This window comes from Parus major, chromosome 1, assembly GCF_001522545.3.
Source record: "Parus major isolate Abel chromosome 1, Parus_major1.1, whole genome shotgun sequence".
Classification (NCBI taxonomy): Eukaryota; Metazoa; Chordata; class Aves; order Passeriformes; family Paridae; genus Parus; species Parus major.
This window is the reverse complement of record NC_031768.1, coordinates 108799132-108815932: the sequence shown is the minus strand read 5'-3', so window position 1 is coordinate 108815932 and position 16801 is coordinate 108799132. Positions and strand designations below refer to the sequence as shown.

The following is a 16801-nucleotide window of genomic DNA, read 5'->3' as shown; positions in this document are numbered from 1 at the left end:
GAAAAACAAGGATCTATAATATCTCCATGAATGCAGATCTATCTCTTTTGTCTCTGCAGTTAATGTTTGAATTAATTTAAAGCCATCCAAATTGTAGGCTGCAAGCAAGTGGGGTGGGGCTACATTTTCACCTGTTCTCACCTCCTCTTCTGAACTTGTAATGGTAGTGATGTGGTTACATGATGAACCAGGTCAGGGGGCAAATCCAGCTGAATAGAAATTTCTGTTGTTTCCCTTGGGTTAGTTCCCATTCAGATCTTTCCCTGATGTGGTCAGGAGAGGTGGTGAGAATGAGTAGCCTGTCGAACCATCCCTTTTCTCTGCAACCTTTGCCTGCCATACCTTAAAGCCATCCTGAAAATACAGCCTTGGATGTAGCTTTCCAAAATGTCTTTTAAAGTGTTTTGGCCATTCACTGTCACTGACCCTGCCTCTAATTTCAAAGCAATGATATAGGCTTTGCTATGGCAGTCAGATTCCAGCTGCAAAAATACATTTCTCTAGAGTTTTTCCATTATTGAACCCTAGATTCCCAGGCATATATATGTTAGAAGTGCATTGAGAAAAATCATGAGACATTCCATTTCACATTATAAAAGATGGTACGTTCCCCGTGTGCAGAAATAAGAAGCTGAGGAAGTTGACTTGCTGTTGTTCCTCCCATGAATATAGTGATGTATCCTTTATAGCTCTCTCTGGTAAGAATAAATTTAAACTGAGATTGGAAAACACAGTTCCCTTGCACAGCACATCAGTTCCAATATATGGAAGATGCGTGTATATACAATAATAAAAAAATAAGGTTAAAAAATTGGAGGGTTCTCCTCCCACCCCCTGGGTGAAGTACTTGAGAGTTTGGTGATGTCAGGAATACCATGTAGTCAGTGATTGTGATTCTTCATGTTTTCTCATTGCACTGTGCAAGACTGGGACTCCTGACAATTCTCATCTTGTAATAAAAGGTAACATAACGTATAAATGTCCAAATGGAAAAGCAGAGGATTAAACAACCAGAATACTTAAGTTCATTATGCAGGCATCTACGTCCTGCTGTAAGCATCAAGCTCACTTTTATGCTGTTACTGCTTTTCTCTATCTCTTTTACTTTATTTTTTTTAAGCCTGGAATTCACTGTATTTGCAGTCAGATTTTCACCTTAAGTGAGGGTGCTGCAGCTTCACAGAGTTCCACTGACTTTTACAGATGTACCAATCTCTTGAAAAGCAGTTAGGGTGCTGTTGATAATGTTACAGTTTTGTTTAACAAAACAGACACAGGAGCCAAATTTGCATGAAAAGATGATACAGTTTAGCTGTGTGGGAAGAGGTGCTCCCTCCTCTTTAATGTATCTGCACAGAACCAGCTGTAATTGCAACATGATAGGAGGAACAATAGTGACAGGATAACTCCAACATTGTTCCCAAAATCAGTGGGATAAACAGCTAATAGCCCCAGAGAGGCATGTGGGTCCTCTGGAGTGTGGCTCAGAGTAGAGTTCATCTGATTGTGCCTGATATGAGGCCTTTAAAATGAGACATTTGCTGCAGAAACATTCCCCAAATTAATAGGTTTGTGCAGCACAATGGAGATGAGAATAGGGAGTAGGATGACTTCTCTGGCTCACAAAGGAGACTTGTGGTAGAGAGGAGAATTTTTGGAGGTGATGCAGAACTTCACACAACTGCTGCAGTGTGGATCACTATCATATTAAAGTAGAGCAGCACAAAGCCACTAAAATGTGTAACAGCACAACAACTGTACAAATTTAGGGAACTGGAAAACCATGGTGCTCAATACTATGAGTTGCTGATAGCTACTTGGCCAGAGGTGGTCATAGAGTACCCATGTCTTTTAATCCTCTGGTGTCATCAGCACATAAGCAAATTTGTTGTTTTGAAATGCAGTTTGAACAGTAGTTTCTTCATAAAATTCAAGACACTTCCATCCTAGTAAGATTTATTTTGCTTCATTTTGTATATATAGGAAGAAACTACTTCTTTGGTGCTGAGAAAGAATATCGGGAATATTTACATTTGAATAATATTTAACTAGCAATGCTTAATACATTAACAATAAATCTTGGTTAGATTCTAAATTAAGTGGATTTGCATCTGAGTAGGTGAGATGAACAGGAGAGATTTTGTTGAAACATAAACAAGACAGAAATTTGTTCCAAAATAATTTAGCCCAAAGCACGTAAACAGTAATGTTCAATAGTTTCCACCTCCAGAAACAGCTTTATGTGCCTTATTGCCTGCATCATGCATATTGTTTCTTAGAAAGAAGCTGAAAAAGCAGCTGCTTTTTTTTTTTTAAAAAAAAAAAACCTTCAATAATCTGTAGAGTGTTGCTGAGCAAATTTAGATGGGTACTACTCCAGTGGTTTATTGGCCTTTTTAATAGATATGATGACTAACCCCTCATGTTTTCAGAGTAATCACACAGAGCAGTAACTCGCATGTGGTCAGGAAGGCATTTTGTTTTATTTTTCTCCCTTTGTGTAACCCTTAGCACACATCATTGAACACATGTCTAGGTATATTGGACCAAAGAGACAAAAGATTTAAGCATTTTATGTTCTTAAGTAATATCAGATTATGGCCATTCCTAGGGGAATTTTGGATAGCTAGGTCATGTTGGGGATTTTTACCTTTGGCTTCCTACTGACTTGCTGTGAAGTGTCTTTAAGTTGAGCATGGATGCAAAATCAAATACAGAATTCAGATTCAGAATTCAGATACAAGGTCCTTCCCTGTTTTGTTGACTCCAGAATGATTTGATTTGGACAAAGGGAAGATGGTTTCACTGCCTGTAAAATGAATGGCCAGCCAGGTCTGCCTCTTGTCTAAAATACACATCTGTCTGAAAGCTCTTCTTCTGTGTCTTCTTGGGAATGGGGGAAGAATTGCCATGCATTGCTTCACACCAGACACATCTCCTTGGGAAGTTCCTCATTGGTTTTCTGTTCTCTGCTTGTGGGGTGGTTTGCAGTGTGCCCTGGAGATGCGAGACTTCCCCTGGGCAGCAGGAGGCACGCATCTAGAGAATGCTGGAGCTGCAGGAGGGAAGTGCCCAGTGCAAAAGCAGCGAGGAGCGAAGAGAAAAAAGGCAAGCAGGCAGCCAGCGCTGAGAGAAGCGGGTGGCAGAAAGTGCTTCGACGCTGCCTCTGGCGGCACGCTCCCCAGAGGAACTTGACGAGAGCCCATCTGCGTGTGTGTGAGACTGTGAGCTCAGGATTTCTGTCAATGCATTCCAGTAACCCCAAAGTGAGGAACTCCCCGTCAGGCAACACACAGAGGTAAGGAGAAGAGCCTGCAATCAGTTGCCGTGGGTTAGTGCACGTTGCCATCCCTGCTCTGCTGCTGGATTAGCCCAAGGACTGGGGCAGTGTGGCTTCCTGGTCCATCTGTGCTCCCATCAGACCTGCTGAGTACCTGAGCAGTGGCTGCACAGCACTGGTGGTCTCCGTGTTTGCAAGGCTCAGGATGAGCTGAAAGCTGTAAATCCGTGAGGCATGGATTCTCCATTCCTTGTGCTCTCCTCCCTTCCACCAGGTGCCTGGATAGGCTGTAGGAGAGTAAACCTGCTGTTTCTATCTTGTTTTTTTTTTCTCTTCTCCTCTTCTAATTATCTATTTCCCAAGGGGTAGTTGGGCAGCAGAAGGTCTCTCTGTCTGTACTTTCACACAAAATGCTTTCTCCATATTACTGGCTTGAACAGCCTGAAGAACTGATCAGCTGAGCACTAAGATCCTCTGCATCAGTCACCTGCCAGTGCAGCAGGTCAGCATTTCTTCTCCACTAATTTGGAAAGGGAAAAATATGAAAGCAAAGCAGTGTCCAGGGACTTATGATGGTTCTGATTGACAGCATTCTTGAGTTTGATTATTTACTCCTAGAGGTCACCTGGAGCTTAACAGTATTTCAGAGGGAATGCTTCTGAGTCAGATGTCTGTCCAAAGGAAGGAACAGCTTTTGTGAATCCCACAGTGAGGATGCTAGCAAGCACTGCCTGTTGGAAGTGATAGTGGTGATGGGAAAACACAGTGCAGAAGATCTGATAGCAATGGAGTAAGTGAAGGGTGAGGAGGGAAGGGTTGCCTATTATCTGTAGAACCCAGAGGAGCAAAATATTTTTAGGATGCAATTTGCTGGATGGAGGAGGAATGAAAATCCTGAGTCTCCTTTGGCAAAATGAGGAGGATTCATCTGCCCCATTTTGCAGGAGTGTGCTTGGAGATGGTATCCTTCTCTTTCCTTATTCAGGGGCAGGTTGTAGCTGGTTTAATTGTTTTCACGGTCAGAGGTTTGTGTTTCTCTGGCAGCTCGCCCCAATGTATGACGAATGCTGCAGTAATGCTGGGTTTTCCTTGTGCTCCCTGTAGAACTGGATGGGGAAGTGGAAGGAGGGGGGGGGGGGGGGGGCTGCTCTGATCAGAGCTGCAGTGTAGTTGGGGTCCAGGAGAATGGTGAGGGGAACTTTATTGTTTGTTTACTCTGAGCTGGTCTTGCTGTGAGGTGCTTCTCTGTGCACATAGAAACCGTTGTCTTTATTGACAGAAGCACCAGAGGTGGGTCCTCATGTGACAGCAGTTTCTGGGATCTGGCAGGTCTGTGGTTTGCCCTGGTGCCTTCTTGAGCAATGAGATCCCATCTTGGATAATAACCCTTTCAGGGCATGTTCAAAAAAGCACCTGCATGACTCTAAGCTTGCAGGCATTTTTTATTTGTCAGCAATTGTCTTAGCTTGTAAAGGTGACAGTGGTTGTTTCTGCTTCACTCTAATCTGTTCCTACAGGGCTGAATGAATCAATGGTGTGATTTGTCACTTTTTCCTTTTCTTTCTTTTTTTTTTTCCTCTCTCCTCAGTAGCCCCAAATCAAAGCAGGAGGTGATGGTCCGTCCCCCTACAGTGATGTCCCCGTCTGGCAACCCTCAGCTGGATTCCAAATTTTCCAACCAAGGCAAACAAGGGGGCTCCACCAGCCAATCCCAGCCCTCTCCCTGTGACCCCAAAAGTGGAGGTCACACTCCCAAAGTGCTCCCGGGCCCGGGTGGGAATATGGGGCTGAAGAATGGGGCTGGAAATGGTGCCAAGGGGAAGGGGAAGAGAGAGAGGAGCATTTCGGCAGACTCCTTTGAACAGAGGGAAGCTGGGACTCCTAATGATGACCCGGAAATCAAAGGTATGTTTGCTAGGGTTCACGTGCAAGGGCAGACAATCAGTCTGAATCCTCTGTGAGATGGAGAAATGCTATGCAAGTATTAGTGAAGCATTTGTTTGTTCGGGGTTCTGTAAGTTCCAGCCAATGAAGTCTAAAGGTCTCAAGAGCAGGCGAAGAGGAGAGGTTGTCATAGCTGGCCTTGGTAAATGTCTTCTTCACGCTCAGTTAGAGCCCAGACCTGGTGTGAAAGTTCCTTTGTAACTCTTAAACTCCCCCAGAGGATTTAAAAGTACAAATGCAACCTGTTGGTCAGCTTTTGGCCTTTGGCCTTTCAGGAACTGTTCTGTTGTAACTGGGATTTTAAACAATATACAGGTCTCTTTTGTCAACACAGATACATAACCTGTAGCACCTTGACTGGTAACACAGGCCAGAGAGTTGGGATTTCTGTGTTCTCTTCCTGGCTCCACCATTGCCTCTGTGAGGCAATGCAAAACCAGACCACATATTCAGCTGTCCATCTTTGTTGACCATTTGCTAGGTCACCTAGCTAAGGTGGCTGAGCACAAAAAAAAAAGTATAGTTTTGCAGGAGTGTTTTCTTGAGGCAGACATAACCTACCTGAAGGTGTAGGTTATGTTCCTGCTTTTCTATGTGGTCATTAGAGAATTCAAAGAGATGAGTTGTGAGAACTTCCACTTTCCTTGAAAAGGGACACAGGAGGATCTTTTTCCCAGGGTTGCTTGAAGGACACCAAGGCTTTAGAGGAAAGATGCGTGGTGTAATAGAAGAATTGCCTTTAGTGGTGCTTGAAGAAGAAGCAGGAAATTTCAGAGGATAAGAAGCTCTGATCAGTTTCCAGAATTGATTTCCAAAGAGATCCCAAGGTAGTGATTCCCTCCTTTTCCCCTTTGTCCCTTTCCAGACTGCAATTCTGCTGATCATGTGAAGTCCCAGGAGTCTCAGCACACACCACACTCCATGACTCCTTCAAATGCTTCAGCCCCAAGGTCTTCCACACCTTCCCATGGTCTGACTGCCACTTTGGAGCCAGCAAGCGGGCAGAAGACTCCTTCCAAAGTGGTTTACGTCTTTTCTACTGAGATGGCCAACAAGTAAGTAGGTAGATGCTTGAATGTCTTCTGGGAGCAGGAATTATATTTGTGCTCATCTTTTACGAGATTATCAAGAGCACTTTCTGCATCAAGTAGCAAAAAGTCATTACTTCTTTTGGGGAAGCTGAAGGGGTTGGAGTGGACAATGTACCTACCTTTTCCTCTCTGAGAAGTAATTTTTACTCCTCTGTGGTATGGGGATGTTTTATTTTTTTTTTGGCAAATGCTGGTTGATGTTGGTTTGCAATCCATGTAATGAATAGGAGCCAGGATAGCTTAAACTGAGACATGAACACTGAATGCTGATGAGTTTGTCGATGTAAGCATTCTTCTTTTCCTACTCAACTAGAGTGAATATGTGTGGTTAAGTCTTTCTCCCTTTTGCCAGCTGAAAGATGGAAAGGAGGCCAGCTAAGAAAAATTGATTCTTAGCTTCAACTGGATATGTGCATCTACCTGTCTGTCTTTGCAGGGCTGCAGAAGCTGTGCTGAAGGGACAGGTGGAAACAATCGTGTCCTTTCATATCCAGAACATCTCGAACAGCAAGGCGGAACGAAACACTGTACCCTTGGTAGGGAATACCTGCATGGGGGTGAGAAGGGGAAATCATAAATGTGCCTGTGTGTGATGCAGAGAGATGGATGATTAGTTACACTCTGAAACAAGTTTTAGGAAGACAGACAGTTGTTGTTCAGACTGTCTGAAATATCTTCTTCTTCCAAAGAAGAGTCTTGCAATATTTGGGTAGTATATTTACAACTCATTGGTCATGCAGAGGGGTCACAGATGAAAGGGGTCCCTGCAGTAATGCCTTGAGCAAAGCAGGTTTCTGCATTGCCAAGAGGCTGCTATGTAATGGCTGCATGAAGGCTACCCTTCCCTGCAAATTTTGGGCTGGTGGGATTGAGATTGGGTGTTTGTTTGCACTGCTGTTTAGGTGACATGGCTGTAAGAAGAGCAAGTGACTGAGTGTGGCTTTCTCTTGCAGAACCCCCAGATCACTGCACTTCGGACTGAACCCAAGCCCCTGCCACAGCCCCAGCCCCCTGCTGCCCAGGACCAGAACCCTCCCCAGAACGCCAAAATGCAGCCGACTCCACCTGTGTCAGCACCAGTATCCAAACCCACTGGCCCTCCATGTCCCATAGATCAGGACAGTCCCAGTGTGGAAAGCAAAGTGATGTCTGTGGGCAGCCCTGCCAACTCTACCCCGTTGCAGACAGAAGGATTTGGGCAGAGTTCAACCCCCAATAATCGAGCAGTTAGCCCAGTTTCCCAAGGTAGCAATAGCTCTGCTGCAGACCCCAAAGGTCCTCCCCAGCAGGGGTCTGGTGGGGACCCATCCAGTTTGGGTGAGAATCCCGACGGACTGTCACAGGAGCAGCTGGAGCACCGAGAGCGCTCGTTGCAGACCCTGAGAGACATCCAGCGCATGCTCTTCCCTGATGAGAAGGAGTTTGCAGGAGGGCAAAGTGGGGGGCCACCCCCAAATGCTGGAGTGCTGGATGGCCCCCAAAAGAAACCCGAAGGGCCGATACAGGCTATGATGGCTCAATCCCAAAGTTTAGGCAAAGGGTCGGGGTCTCGGACAGATGGAGGGGCTCCGTTTGGCCCTCAAGGACACAGGGACATGCCTTTTTCCCCAGATGAAATGGGACCACCACCAATGAACTCCCAGTCAGGAGCCATAGGCCCAGACCACCTGGACCATATGACTCCTGAGCAGGTGGCCTGGCTTAAGCTGCAGCAGGAGTTTTATGAGGAGAAGAGAAGGAAGCAAGAGCAGGTGGTTGTGCAGCAGTGTTCCCTGCAGGACATGATGGTCCACCAGCACGGACCTCGTGGGGTGGTCCGAGGTCCTCCCCCTCCCTACCAGATGACCCCTGGTGAGGGCTGGGGACCTGGGGGTCCAGAGCCCTTCCCTGAAGGCATGAACATGGCACACTCTCTGCCCCCCAGGGGCATGGCCCCTCATCCCAACATGCCCGGGAGCCAGATGCGCCTGCCTGGTTTTGCAGGAATGATGAACCCTGACATGGAAGGCCCCAATGTCCCGAATCCCGCCTCGCGGCCTGGGCTTTCAGGAGTTAGTTGGCCAGATGATGTGCCAAAAATCCCAGATGGCCGAAACTTCCCTCCTGGTCAGGGTGTCTTCAGCGGCCCTGGCCGAGGGGAGCGATTCCCCAATCCGCAGGGCCTGCCTGAAGAGCTCTATCAGCAGCAGCTGGCTGAGAAACAGATGGGCCTCCCTCCTGGTCTGAACATGGAAGGCATCAGGCCCGGCATGGAGATCAACAGAATGATGCCCTCCCAGAGACACATGGAGCCTGGGAACAACCCCATCTTCCCTCGCATGCCGGTAGAAGGACCGATGAGCCCCTCTAGGGGGGACTTTCCAAAAGGAATACCCCCACAAATGGCTTCTAGCAGGGAGCTGGAGTTTGGGATGGGCCCTGGCAGCATGAAGGGGGACATGGGCATGAATGTCAGCATGGGCTCTAACCCACCCCTGGTCCCTCAGAAGCTGAGGGAGGCAGGAGTTGGGCCGGAAGAGATGATGAAGCTGCGCCCTGGTGTCTCGGAGATGCTCTCCTCTCAGCAGAAAATGGTGCCGCTGCCGTTTGGGGAGCACCCGCAGCAGGAGTATGGCATGGGTCCCAGGCCTTTCCTTCCCATGTCTCAGGGCCCAGGAGTCGGTCTCCGGAATCTCAGAGAACAGATCGGGCCTGACCAAAGGACTAACAACCGGCTCAGCCACATGCCGCCACTACCTCTCAATCCCACCAGTAACCCGAATAGCCTCAACACTGCTCCCCCTGCCCAGCGCAGCCTCGGCCGCAAGCCCTTGGATATCTCTGCAGCTGGTCAGGTGCATTCGCCAGGAATCAACCCTCTGAAGTCCCCCACGATGCGCCAGGTCCAGTCTCCCATGATGGGGTCTCCCTCGGGGAACCTCAAGTCCCCTCAGACACCCTCCCAGCTGGCAGGAATGCTCGCGGGCCCCACTGCCGCAGCTGCTGCTGCCTCCATTAAATCCCCCCCTGTCTTGGGGTCTGCTGCTGCTTCTCCTGTCCACCTCAAGTCTCCGTCTCTCCCTGCACCTTCTCCTGGATGGACTTCATCTCCGAAGCCTCCTTTGCAGAGCCCTGGGATTCCCCCGAACCACAAGGCGTCTCTAACCATGTCTTCTCCAGCCATGCTGGGGAACGTGGAGTCGGGTGAGTGCCACCTCCGCTAGCCAGATTCGGTGCTTTGGTTCGTGTCAGGTCATCCAAAATGTGCAGCAAAGGGAGGAAGGAGTGCTCCTGCAGCAGGACGAGAGCTGGATGGCCCTTTTCCTATTTGAGGGGGGCTGCGTGGCCATGCAAGTGAAGGGTGAGGGCTTCTCCTCCTCCTCCTCCTGCTATATTTGTGGGTTTGCACCCTGCTTCCCGTGTGTCGAGCTGAGAGCTGGTCATGGTCACTGAGGACATAAAAGCAAAAGGATGGGGTTGAGAGGTGTGAAAAGATGTGGAGGATCAATGAGAGAAGCCTCTCCTTGAAGGGGTCTTTCATGACTCAGTCATTGTAGCTCAACGGAGAAGATCCCGTTGATGTTATTAAAGCACTTCAGTGTGGAAGGTTCCTACAAAGACATGCTGAGCAGTTAACCAGCTGGGTATCTAGGCATGGGTCAGGAATGGTTGGTCTTTTCTAGGTGTACACTGAAGACAGGAGGTTGTGATGCGGTTGTTCGGGTATGGGCGATTGAGAGACGGGGACATCTGAGTTGAGATCAGAAGCCTCTCCCACAGTTTCTGCTCAATCAGGCCTAAGATATTAAGCTCCTTTATCAGTTCTATTGTACTCTCTGGTTTATTCCCCATATCAGGCTTCAAGCATTTTGGAGTGATCTAACCACCACTGTGAATAACATTAGGTTGTGTTCTGAGCTGTGCTGTGCCTGGGGACCTCGGGATCCAGGTGCTGGCACATCTCTGCCCTCACCTTCTCAAAGCTCACCCACCTTCAGTCCAGGTCTCCGCAGCCCCGGGCGGCCTTCCCACCGGGAAGATTGTCCCGGCTGGGAAAGAGGAGCCCTTTGCCCACGTTGCCCTCTAGTGCTGCCGCGGGTAACAGCGGGGACCTGCGCTGGGACGTGCTTGTGGGGCCGGCGGCTCGGGAAAGGCACCTAAGTGCTTCAGTCTGTGCCTTACGTAGTGCTTAATGAATGACATGCAGCTCTTCCAAAGCATGGATCTTTCAGCATTGCAGTTTTTTATATTCCCTATTCTGCTTTCTACTTTGGGTTGGGAGGGGCTGAGGAATGTGCAGTGAATTTTCAGTGAGAGTACAGCTTCAGTTTAGCATCTTTCCTTCACATTGGTCTGGATGGCATAAAATTCATCAGTGAGGAACAAAGGAGATTGGAAGTGCAGTTAAGTTACTTCTAATTTTGTGAGAGCAAAGGATGACATTAACCTAATAGTTGCAGAGAATGCTTCTTTCGCTGGAATAAGCAGCTAATATCTCTATGAAACAAGAAATGCAATGTAAACGGGGAGTTTTACTTGCAGCTCCTGATGTAGCTTGTCAGAAATGTGCTCACATGTCTCAGCATAATATCTGCTACAGGTTTCCTTGTGCTGCCTGTGTCTTTTTTGATTATAGATTTTGATTTTGATGGCTAGCTCTGGAACCTAAGTCTGTCTTCAGTGCATGGAAATTGAATAGTGAGATTTTCAGACTAAACTGGTAATTTTTCACATGCATTTGTGTAGGCTCAAAATAGTTCTACTTAGAAATGTTATGCAGTAGGATAACAGATGTTAATCAGCTTGACCAATAGGCTTATTTTTCCAGTTACCTTTCATAGTCATTGACTGCATTAGTCATGTAAAGTCTCGCAATAATTTCTAGTTTTTGAGATTTCTAGGGGAAAAGAATTTGATTTAAGGAAAACAGTAAGGAGAAAAAATTAAATTCTTTCTCGTTTTTTGTTTTTTTTTTTTTCCTAAGGTGGTCCACCTCCTTCCACAGTCAGCCAGTCTGCTCCTGTGACTCTCCCTGGAAATCTTCCCTCTAGCAGTCCTTACACAATGCCTCCAGAGCCAACCCTCTCCCAGAATCCCCTCTCCATTATGATGTCCAGGATGTCCAAATTTGCCATGCCCAGCTCAACACCGCTCTATCACGATGCCATCAAAACTGTGGCCAGCTCGGATGATGACTCCCCTCCAGCACGCTCCCCAAACTTGCCACCTATGAACAGCGTACCAGGTAAGAAAATCAAAGGAACATTAGCACAAGGTATCAGGGTGATTTTATGGAAGCCTCGTCAAATGAAAACAGTGAGATGGGAAGAAACTTGAGGAATATGTAGCCATGGGTCATTTTTGAGAAAGTATTTGTAATTCTTTGAAATGTATAGCTGGAAATTCTCCTTGCAACTGTTTTTTTTCTGTCCAGAAAGTGTGCATTCTTCAGAAGGTGTCTAACATGGAAAATGCTTGTGTATGGGGGAGATTTTCCCCTTAGGCTGGCGGGAATTACTTGTGTGAATGAAGGCTGCTCATGGGATTAAGGGTCAGATCTACAATGTGTTATCCAGAAGAAACTTTACCTCTCCTGTCTTAAGGCAGTGCCATAGAAACGTCACAGTTTTTAAGGGGGGTTGTTTGGATTTTTTTTGACACTGAATCATCAAAAATACAAAAGTAGGCTGTAGCACCTCCATCCTATTAATTAATAGTTGAAAAAGGGGATGAGTGGATGTTTCAAGAGTGGCAATTGGTAATGAATTTTTGATGAGTTTACCTGTAGCTTTGCAGTGTGTTTCACACAGTAATGATCAGAGTGGGTGAATATATCTGGGGGAAGCTGACTAATTGAATAAGTTCATGATGGTAACTCATTAACCTCATTGATCACTGCCTCTTAGCCTTACAAGGGTTACCTGATTTATCACTGCTGAGTTTTGAAAGGCGTTCCGGCCACTTCCCAGTGGACAAGTGTCCATATGCTGATAATCTGTCACAGACAGGTTTGTTACTGCCTGTGTCATCCAGACTGCCAGGGAGGTGGTGAAAGTATGGTTTGGATTGAAATCCTGCTTATCGAGCAGGCCTTAGTCACTGCTTGATAGGGCAGTGACAAGCTTAGGGAGATGGCTGTTTGAGTGGCATCAAAGTTCTGGTTAAAATAACACTGTTCAGAGCCACTGCTGATGTTTTTCTTACTAGCACTGTTTTTTTTGTATGTGCAGACTTGGTAACCTTGCAGCTATCTCTGATAGCTTTATTGATTATTACTGGCTGTTGTCTAAATGTGATTCCTTGTTTCTTCCCTAGGAATGGGTATTAATTCTCAGAATCCTCGAATTTCAGGTCCAAACCCAGTGGGTCCAATGCCAACCCTTAGCCCAATGGGAATGACCCAGCCTCTTTCCCATAACAACCAGATGCCCTCTCCAAATGCTATGGGACCCAATATACCTCCTCACGGGGTCCCCGTGGGACCCGGCCTGATGTCACACAACCCAATGATGGGGCATGGTTCCCAGGAGTCTCCAATGGTACCTCAAGGACGCCTGGGCTTCCCGCAGGGGTTCCCTCCCGTACAGTCCCCTCCACAGCAGGTGCCATTTCCACACAACGGGCCCAGCGGTGGACAAGGCAACTTTCCAGCGGGAATGGGCTTCCACGGAGAAGGACCTCTGGGGCGTCCTACCAACCTGCCCCAAAGTTCGACAGATCCAGCACTTTGCAAGACTGGAGGCCCTGGCGGTCCAGACTCCTTCACTGTTCTTGGAAACAACATGCCTTCGGTTTTCACTGATCCAGAGCTGCAGGAGGTGATCCGTCCTGGAGCCACGGGAATACCCGAGTTTGACCTGTCCAGGATTATCCCATCGGAGAAGCCTAGCCAGACACTACAGTATTTCCCTCGTGGGGAGGTGCCGGGCCGCAAGCAGCCGCAGGGTCCCGGGCCCGGCTTCTCCCACATGCAGGGGATGATAGGAGAGCAGACCCCGAGGATGGGACTAACATTGCCCGGCATGGGGGGCCCCGGGCCGGTGGGAACTCCGGATATCCCTCTCGGCACGGCTCCGTCCATGCCCGGTCACAACCCGATGAGGCCGCCGGCCTTCCTGCAGCAGGGCATGATGGGGCCGCACCACCGCATGATGTCACCAGCACAGCCCGCCATGCCCGGCCAGCCCGCGCTCATGAGCAACCCCGTGGCCGCCGTGGGCATGATCCCGGGCAAGGACCGAGCCCCCGCCGGGCTGTACAGCCACCCGGGCCCTGTGGGGTCACCTGGGATGATGATGTCGATGCAGGGCATGATGGGACCCCAACAAAACATCATGATTCCCCCCCAGATGAGGCCCCGAGGTATGGCTGCTGATGTTGGCATGGGAGGATTTAGCCAAGGCCCTGGAAACCCAGGGAACATGATGTTTTAAGCTGCTACCATAAAGACTGGATGTTCTGATCCTTGTCAAGATGAGATTCCAAGTCCTGAGGGCTTTTTTGGGAGCTTCAGGAGTATACAGTTTGGCCATGCAATAGGTGAAAAGAGACCAGAGGACACTTTGGGAAATCTCGAATGTATGGAATTACCTGAAAAAAAAAAAAAAAAAAAAAATTATTCATTTTAACAGGTTGTTTTTTTTTTAAGATTTATTTTTTAAAAATTATTTTTGTGGACTTGGGTATCCCGTGACGGCACCTGCTTTGAGAATCTGTAGCTGTATTTTGAGAATTGCCATTTGTCACAAGTTGCACCATTCTCTGTATGTTTACGTCCTTCGGACTGGCTTCTCCCAGGACTCTCGGTTATTTTTGGGGTTTTTTGTGTACTGTACTATATTGTAAAAGGGATTTTAGCAGAGACTTTAGTCTTTGGGGTGAGAGGAGAATGGGATTCTAGGCTGTTTACTTTAGGTGGAGAATCCATCTTCAGAACTTCGGACTATTTTCCTTCAACTCCAATGTATAGAAAAACCAAACTACGACCTCAGAGCAGAGTATTAATGAAAAGCACAAAAAAGGAACTTAAGTTCAGTGAGGGGAATCTTTTAAAAGAAATAAATAATAAGTTAAGGACATATTTTTCAAATTATGGCGTGCTGTCCAGCACCTTCTGTCTCTCCCTCCCACTCTTTATTAAATAGGCTTCTCTCTCTCTCCGTCCCCTTCTGTCTCCTCCTATGGCAGCTGCAATACATTGTGTTATTTTGGGGAGTAAATCTAGGAGAGCCTCTCCTCACGTGGGGACTCTTCCCACTTTTAGGAAGGGGCTGGACTTGGACACTGTTACATCCTACAGTAGTCTCTCTCACTGTTTCCTATTCTCCTTTTCTTAGAAACCCCAAGTGATTTTATTAATGTGGGAGTGGAACAGACACTAAAAGTTATCCAGGATTTTTTTTTGTGGTTATTTTTTTTTTCCTCCCCAGCGTAAAACGTTCTGTGTAACCTCCATTAAATTTGGTACAAAACCACTCGCCAGGGCTGTGGTGTCAGAAAAATAAAATATATTGTTTCTTACAAAAATGAACTGTCTCCTTTATCCAGCCCAGTTGTTTCTGTGTCCATCAAACAGCTGGACAGATGACTGTTTGTTCTTCCTTGTGATCACAGCCAGTCTAGAGGCCAGGTGGGGTAAACTATGACAGCTCCTAAAAGTGGTCAGTAGGCAGCTCTGTGCTCCTTTTGAGGCAATTCTGTTAACTTAATCCTGAACTGAACTTGTTTTCCCTTGGAGTGAGGTCTTATTTCAGAGCACCCCAGGAGCGATACTTAAAGACTTCCTCAATTTGTTGAGGGTCAAGGAACAGATGAAACTTGTCTCCTCCTGGAGAATGTTTGCAGCACTGCAAGGTGCGTGGGTCTGAGCTCTCCCGGAGCAGCAGTGTCAGTCTGCTGAGGCACTGGGATTGTGTCCCTCCCTGGGGACTCTGGATTGGGTCAGGTCTCTGTCAGCACTGAGAGCCTGAGATGGTGGGGAGCAGATGAACTTTAATAACAAAGGTGAGAGAAATTGTCAGTGAGCAGATTTTTATCAAGACAGCCCTGCTGAGTAAATTGTTGCTTTGCCACAGTTCTCATCGATTGCTTCCTAATCCCCTGTCTTTTCAAACCTGCCTTTTGAGAGGATTTCAGTAAGGAGGTTTTATGGTCTTGCCTATGAGGAGTGAAAGGCTGGATGACAAAACATGGATTGGGAGTTGAGCCCTGCTCCTGGAGAATATCAACATGAGCCAGATACGGATCTGTAGGCCAGGGTGTGGGCTCTGTGGCTGCCGGTTCTCTGGTCCCCCAGCCCTGTATATGGAGTGTGTAATCTGTTCTTCCTTCCACTTACTGCTACTTAAAATGATTTCAATGAGTAGTTTCCTCAGAGGGCTGGCCATTAGTGTGAAAATCATGTGGAGAATGAGTATTTTTAACATGCTTGTGTGTGAGGATTTTTTAGAGTTAACTGATCCTTAACAGGTGGAAAAATAATTCCTCTTGGTGGCTGATTTACTAAACTTTTGTTGCCGGTGTTATAAAATGAGTGAAGCCATGCACAGTTGGAGACATGAAAGCCTCAGAGCCTTCTGTTGTCTGCTTCCAAATTCACCTTTCTGCTGTCATGCAAATTTACGATGATTTTGGGTGAGAATTACTCTTTTGACAAAGTGTAGGATGTCTGTTGTGGTGCTTCCCTCTGACAAGACAGGCAGCGTGCCTGAAGCACGGGCTTGTCAAGATTTTAGAAAGCTGACAATGACACAGTAAGTGTTATTTCTGTAGAGAGGAATTACCTCTTCTTTAAGTGGTTGCACAGCTCCGTTTTGAGGACCTTGCATGGAAATTGTCACAATGCAACCTTTTTAAGTGTTGCCACTTCTGCCATCACTCCTGACTGTTTTTACCTTGTTGAACAAAGCAAAGTTCTTGATTGACATAGAAATGAGCCAGAGGTTTTGGGATTTTTTTTAAACTGTCTTAGTGCCTCCTATGCCTGTTGAGATTTTGAATAGCAAAGGATTTGAGGTGGCTGTGACTTATTCCAGGAAAATTAGCATAGGGAATTCACTCTTCCAAAGCCACTGAACAGCGAGAGGATACATTTTAAACATGCTGTGTAATTAAAGTTCCTTCTGTGTCTGTCTAACTTATAATGCTGGCATTTGGTATCTTAATGAGATTTTTCCTACAGAAAGTGCAGAAGATGTGGATCCTGACCTGAGTCCACATAGGTGCACTTAAACTCAGTGTTTGCACCAGCAGATGGACAAGAGTTGCTAAGAGCTGGCTTCAGATGTGAAAATTACTTTGTAGATATGCGTAGATTAACTTCTTTGTTTCTCTCTGATTCTACTTCTTCTCCTTTTGCTTTACAAATGGAAAAGCTTTCTAGCTGTCAGCCTTGCAGATTCACCTGAGGATCTGTAAGCCAGGCTCTGTTCCCTCCTGCTTATCAATAGTAACTGTGACTCAGCTTTGGTAGTCATGGTACAGTTGAAGATGGAAAGTGGGTTGCCAT

General features: G+C 46.9%; 1 protein-coding gene across 6 annotated transcripts in view; it reads left to right on the top strand.

The window, feature by feature from the left end:
* Nucleotides 1–14820, top strand: part of BCL9 (BCL9 transcription coactivator) — a 58032-nt gene extending 43212 nt beyond the window's left edge. For 2 of the 6 annotated variants that reach the window (XM_015638192.3, XM_015638184.3), the window contains exons 3-9: nucleotides 2992–3298; nucleotides 4869–5185; nucleotides 6090–6279; nucleotides 6752–6851; nucleotides 7269–9498; nucleotides 11279–11539; nucleotides 12610–13727. In XM_015638192.3, the coding sequence (XP_015493678.1) occupies nucleotides 3246–3298; nucleotides 4869–5185; nucleotides 6090–6279; nucleotides 6752–6851; nucleotides 7269–9498; nucleotides 11279–11539; nucleotides 12610–13727 (4269 nt within the window). In that variant the 5' untranslated portion in view covers nucleotides 2992–3245. Of the gene's footprint in view, nucleotides 1–2991; nucleotides 3299–3898; nucleotides 4071–4868; nucleotides 5186–6089; nucleotides 6280–6751; nucleotides 6852–7268; nucleotides 9499–11278; nucleotides 11540–12609 lie in introns of all 6 variants that reach the window. The other 4 variants (XM_033518624.1, XM_015638211.2, XM_015638175.2 and 1 more) reach the window with 4 other exon arrangements.
* The last annotated feature ends 1981 nt before the right edge of the window (nucleotides 14821–16801 follow it).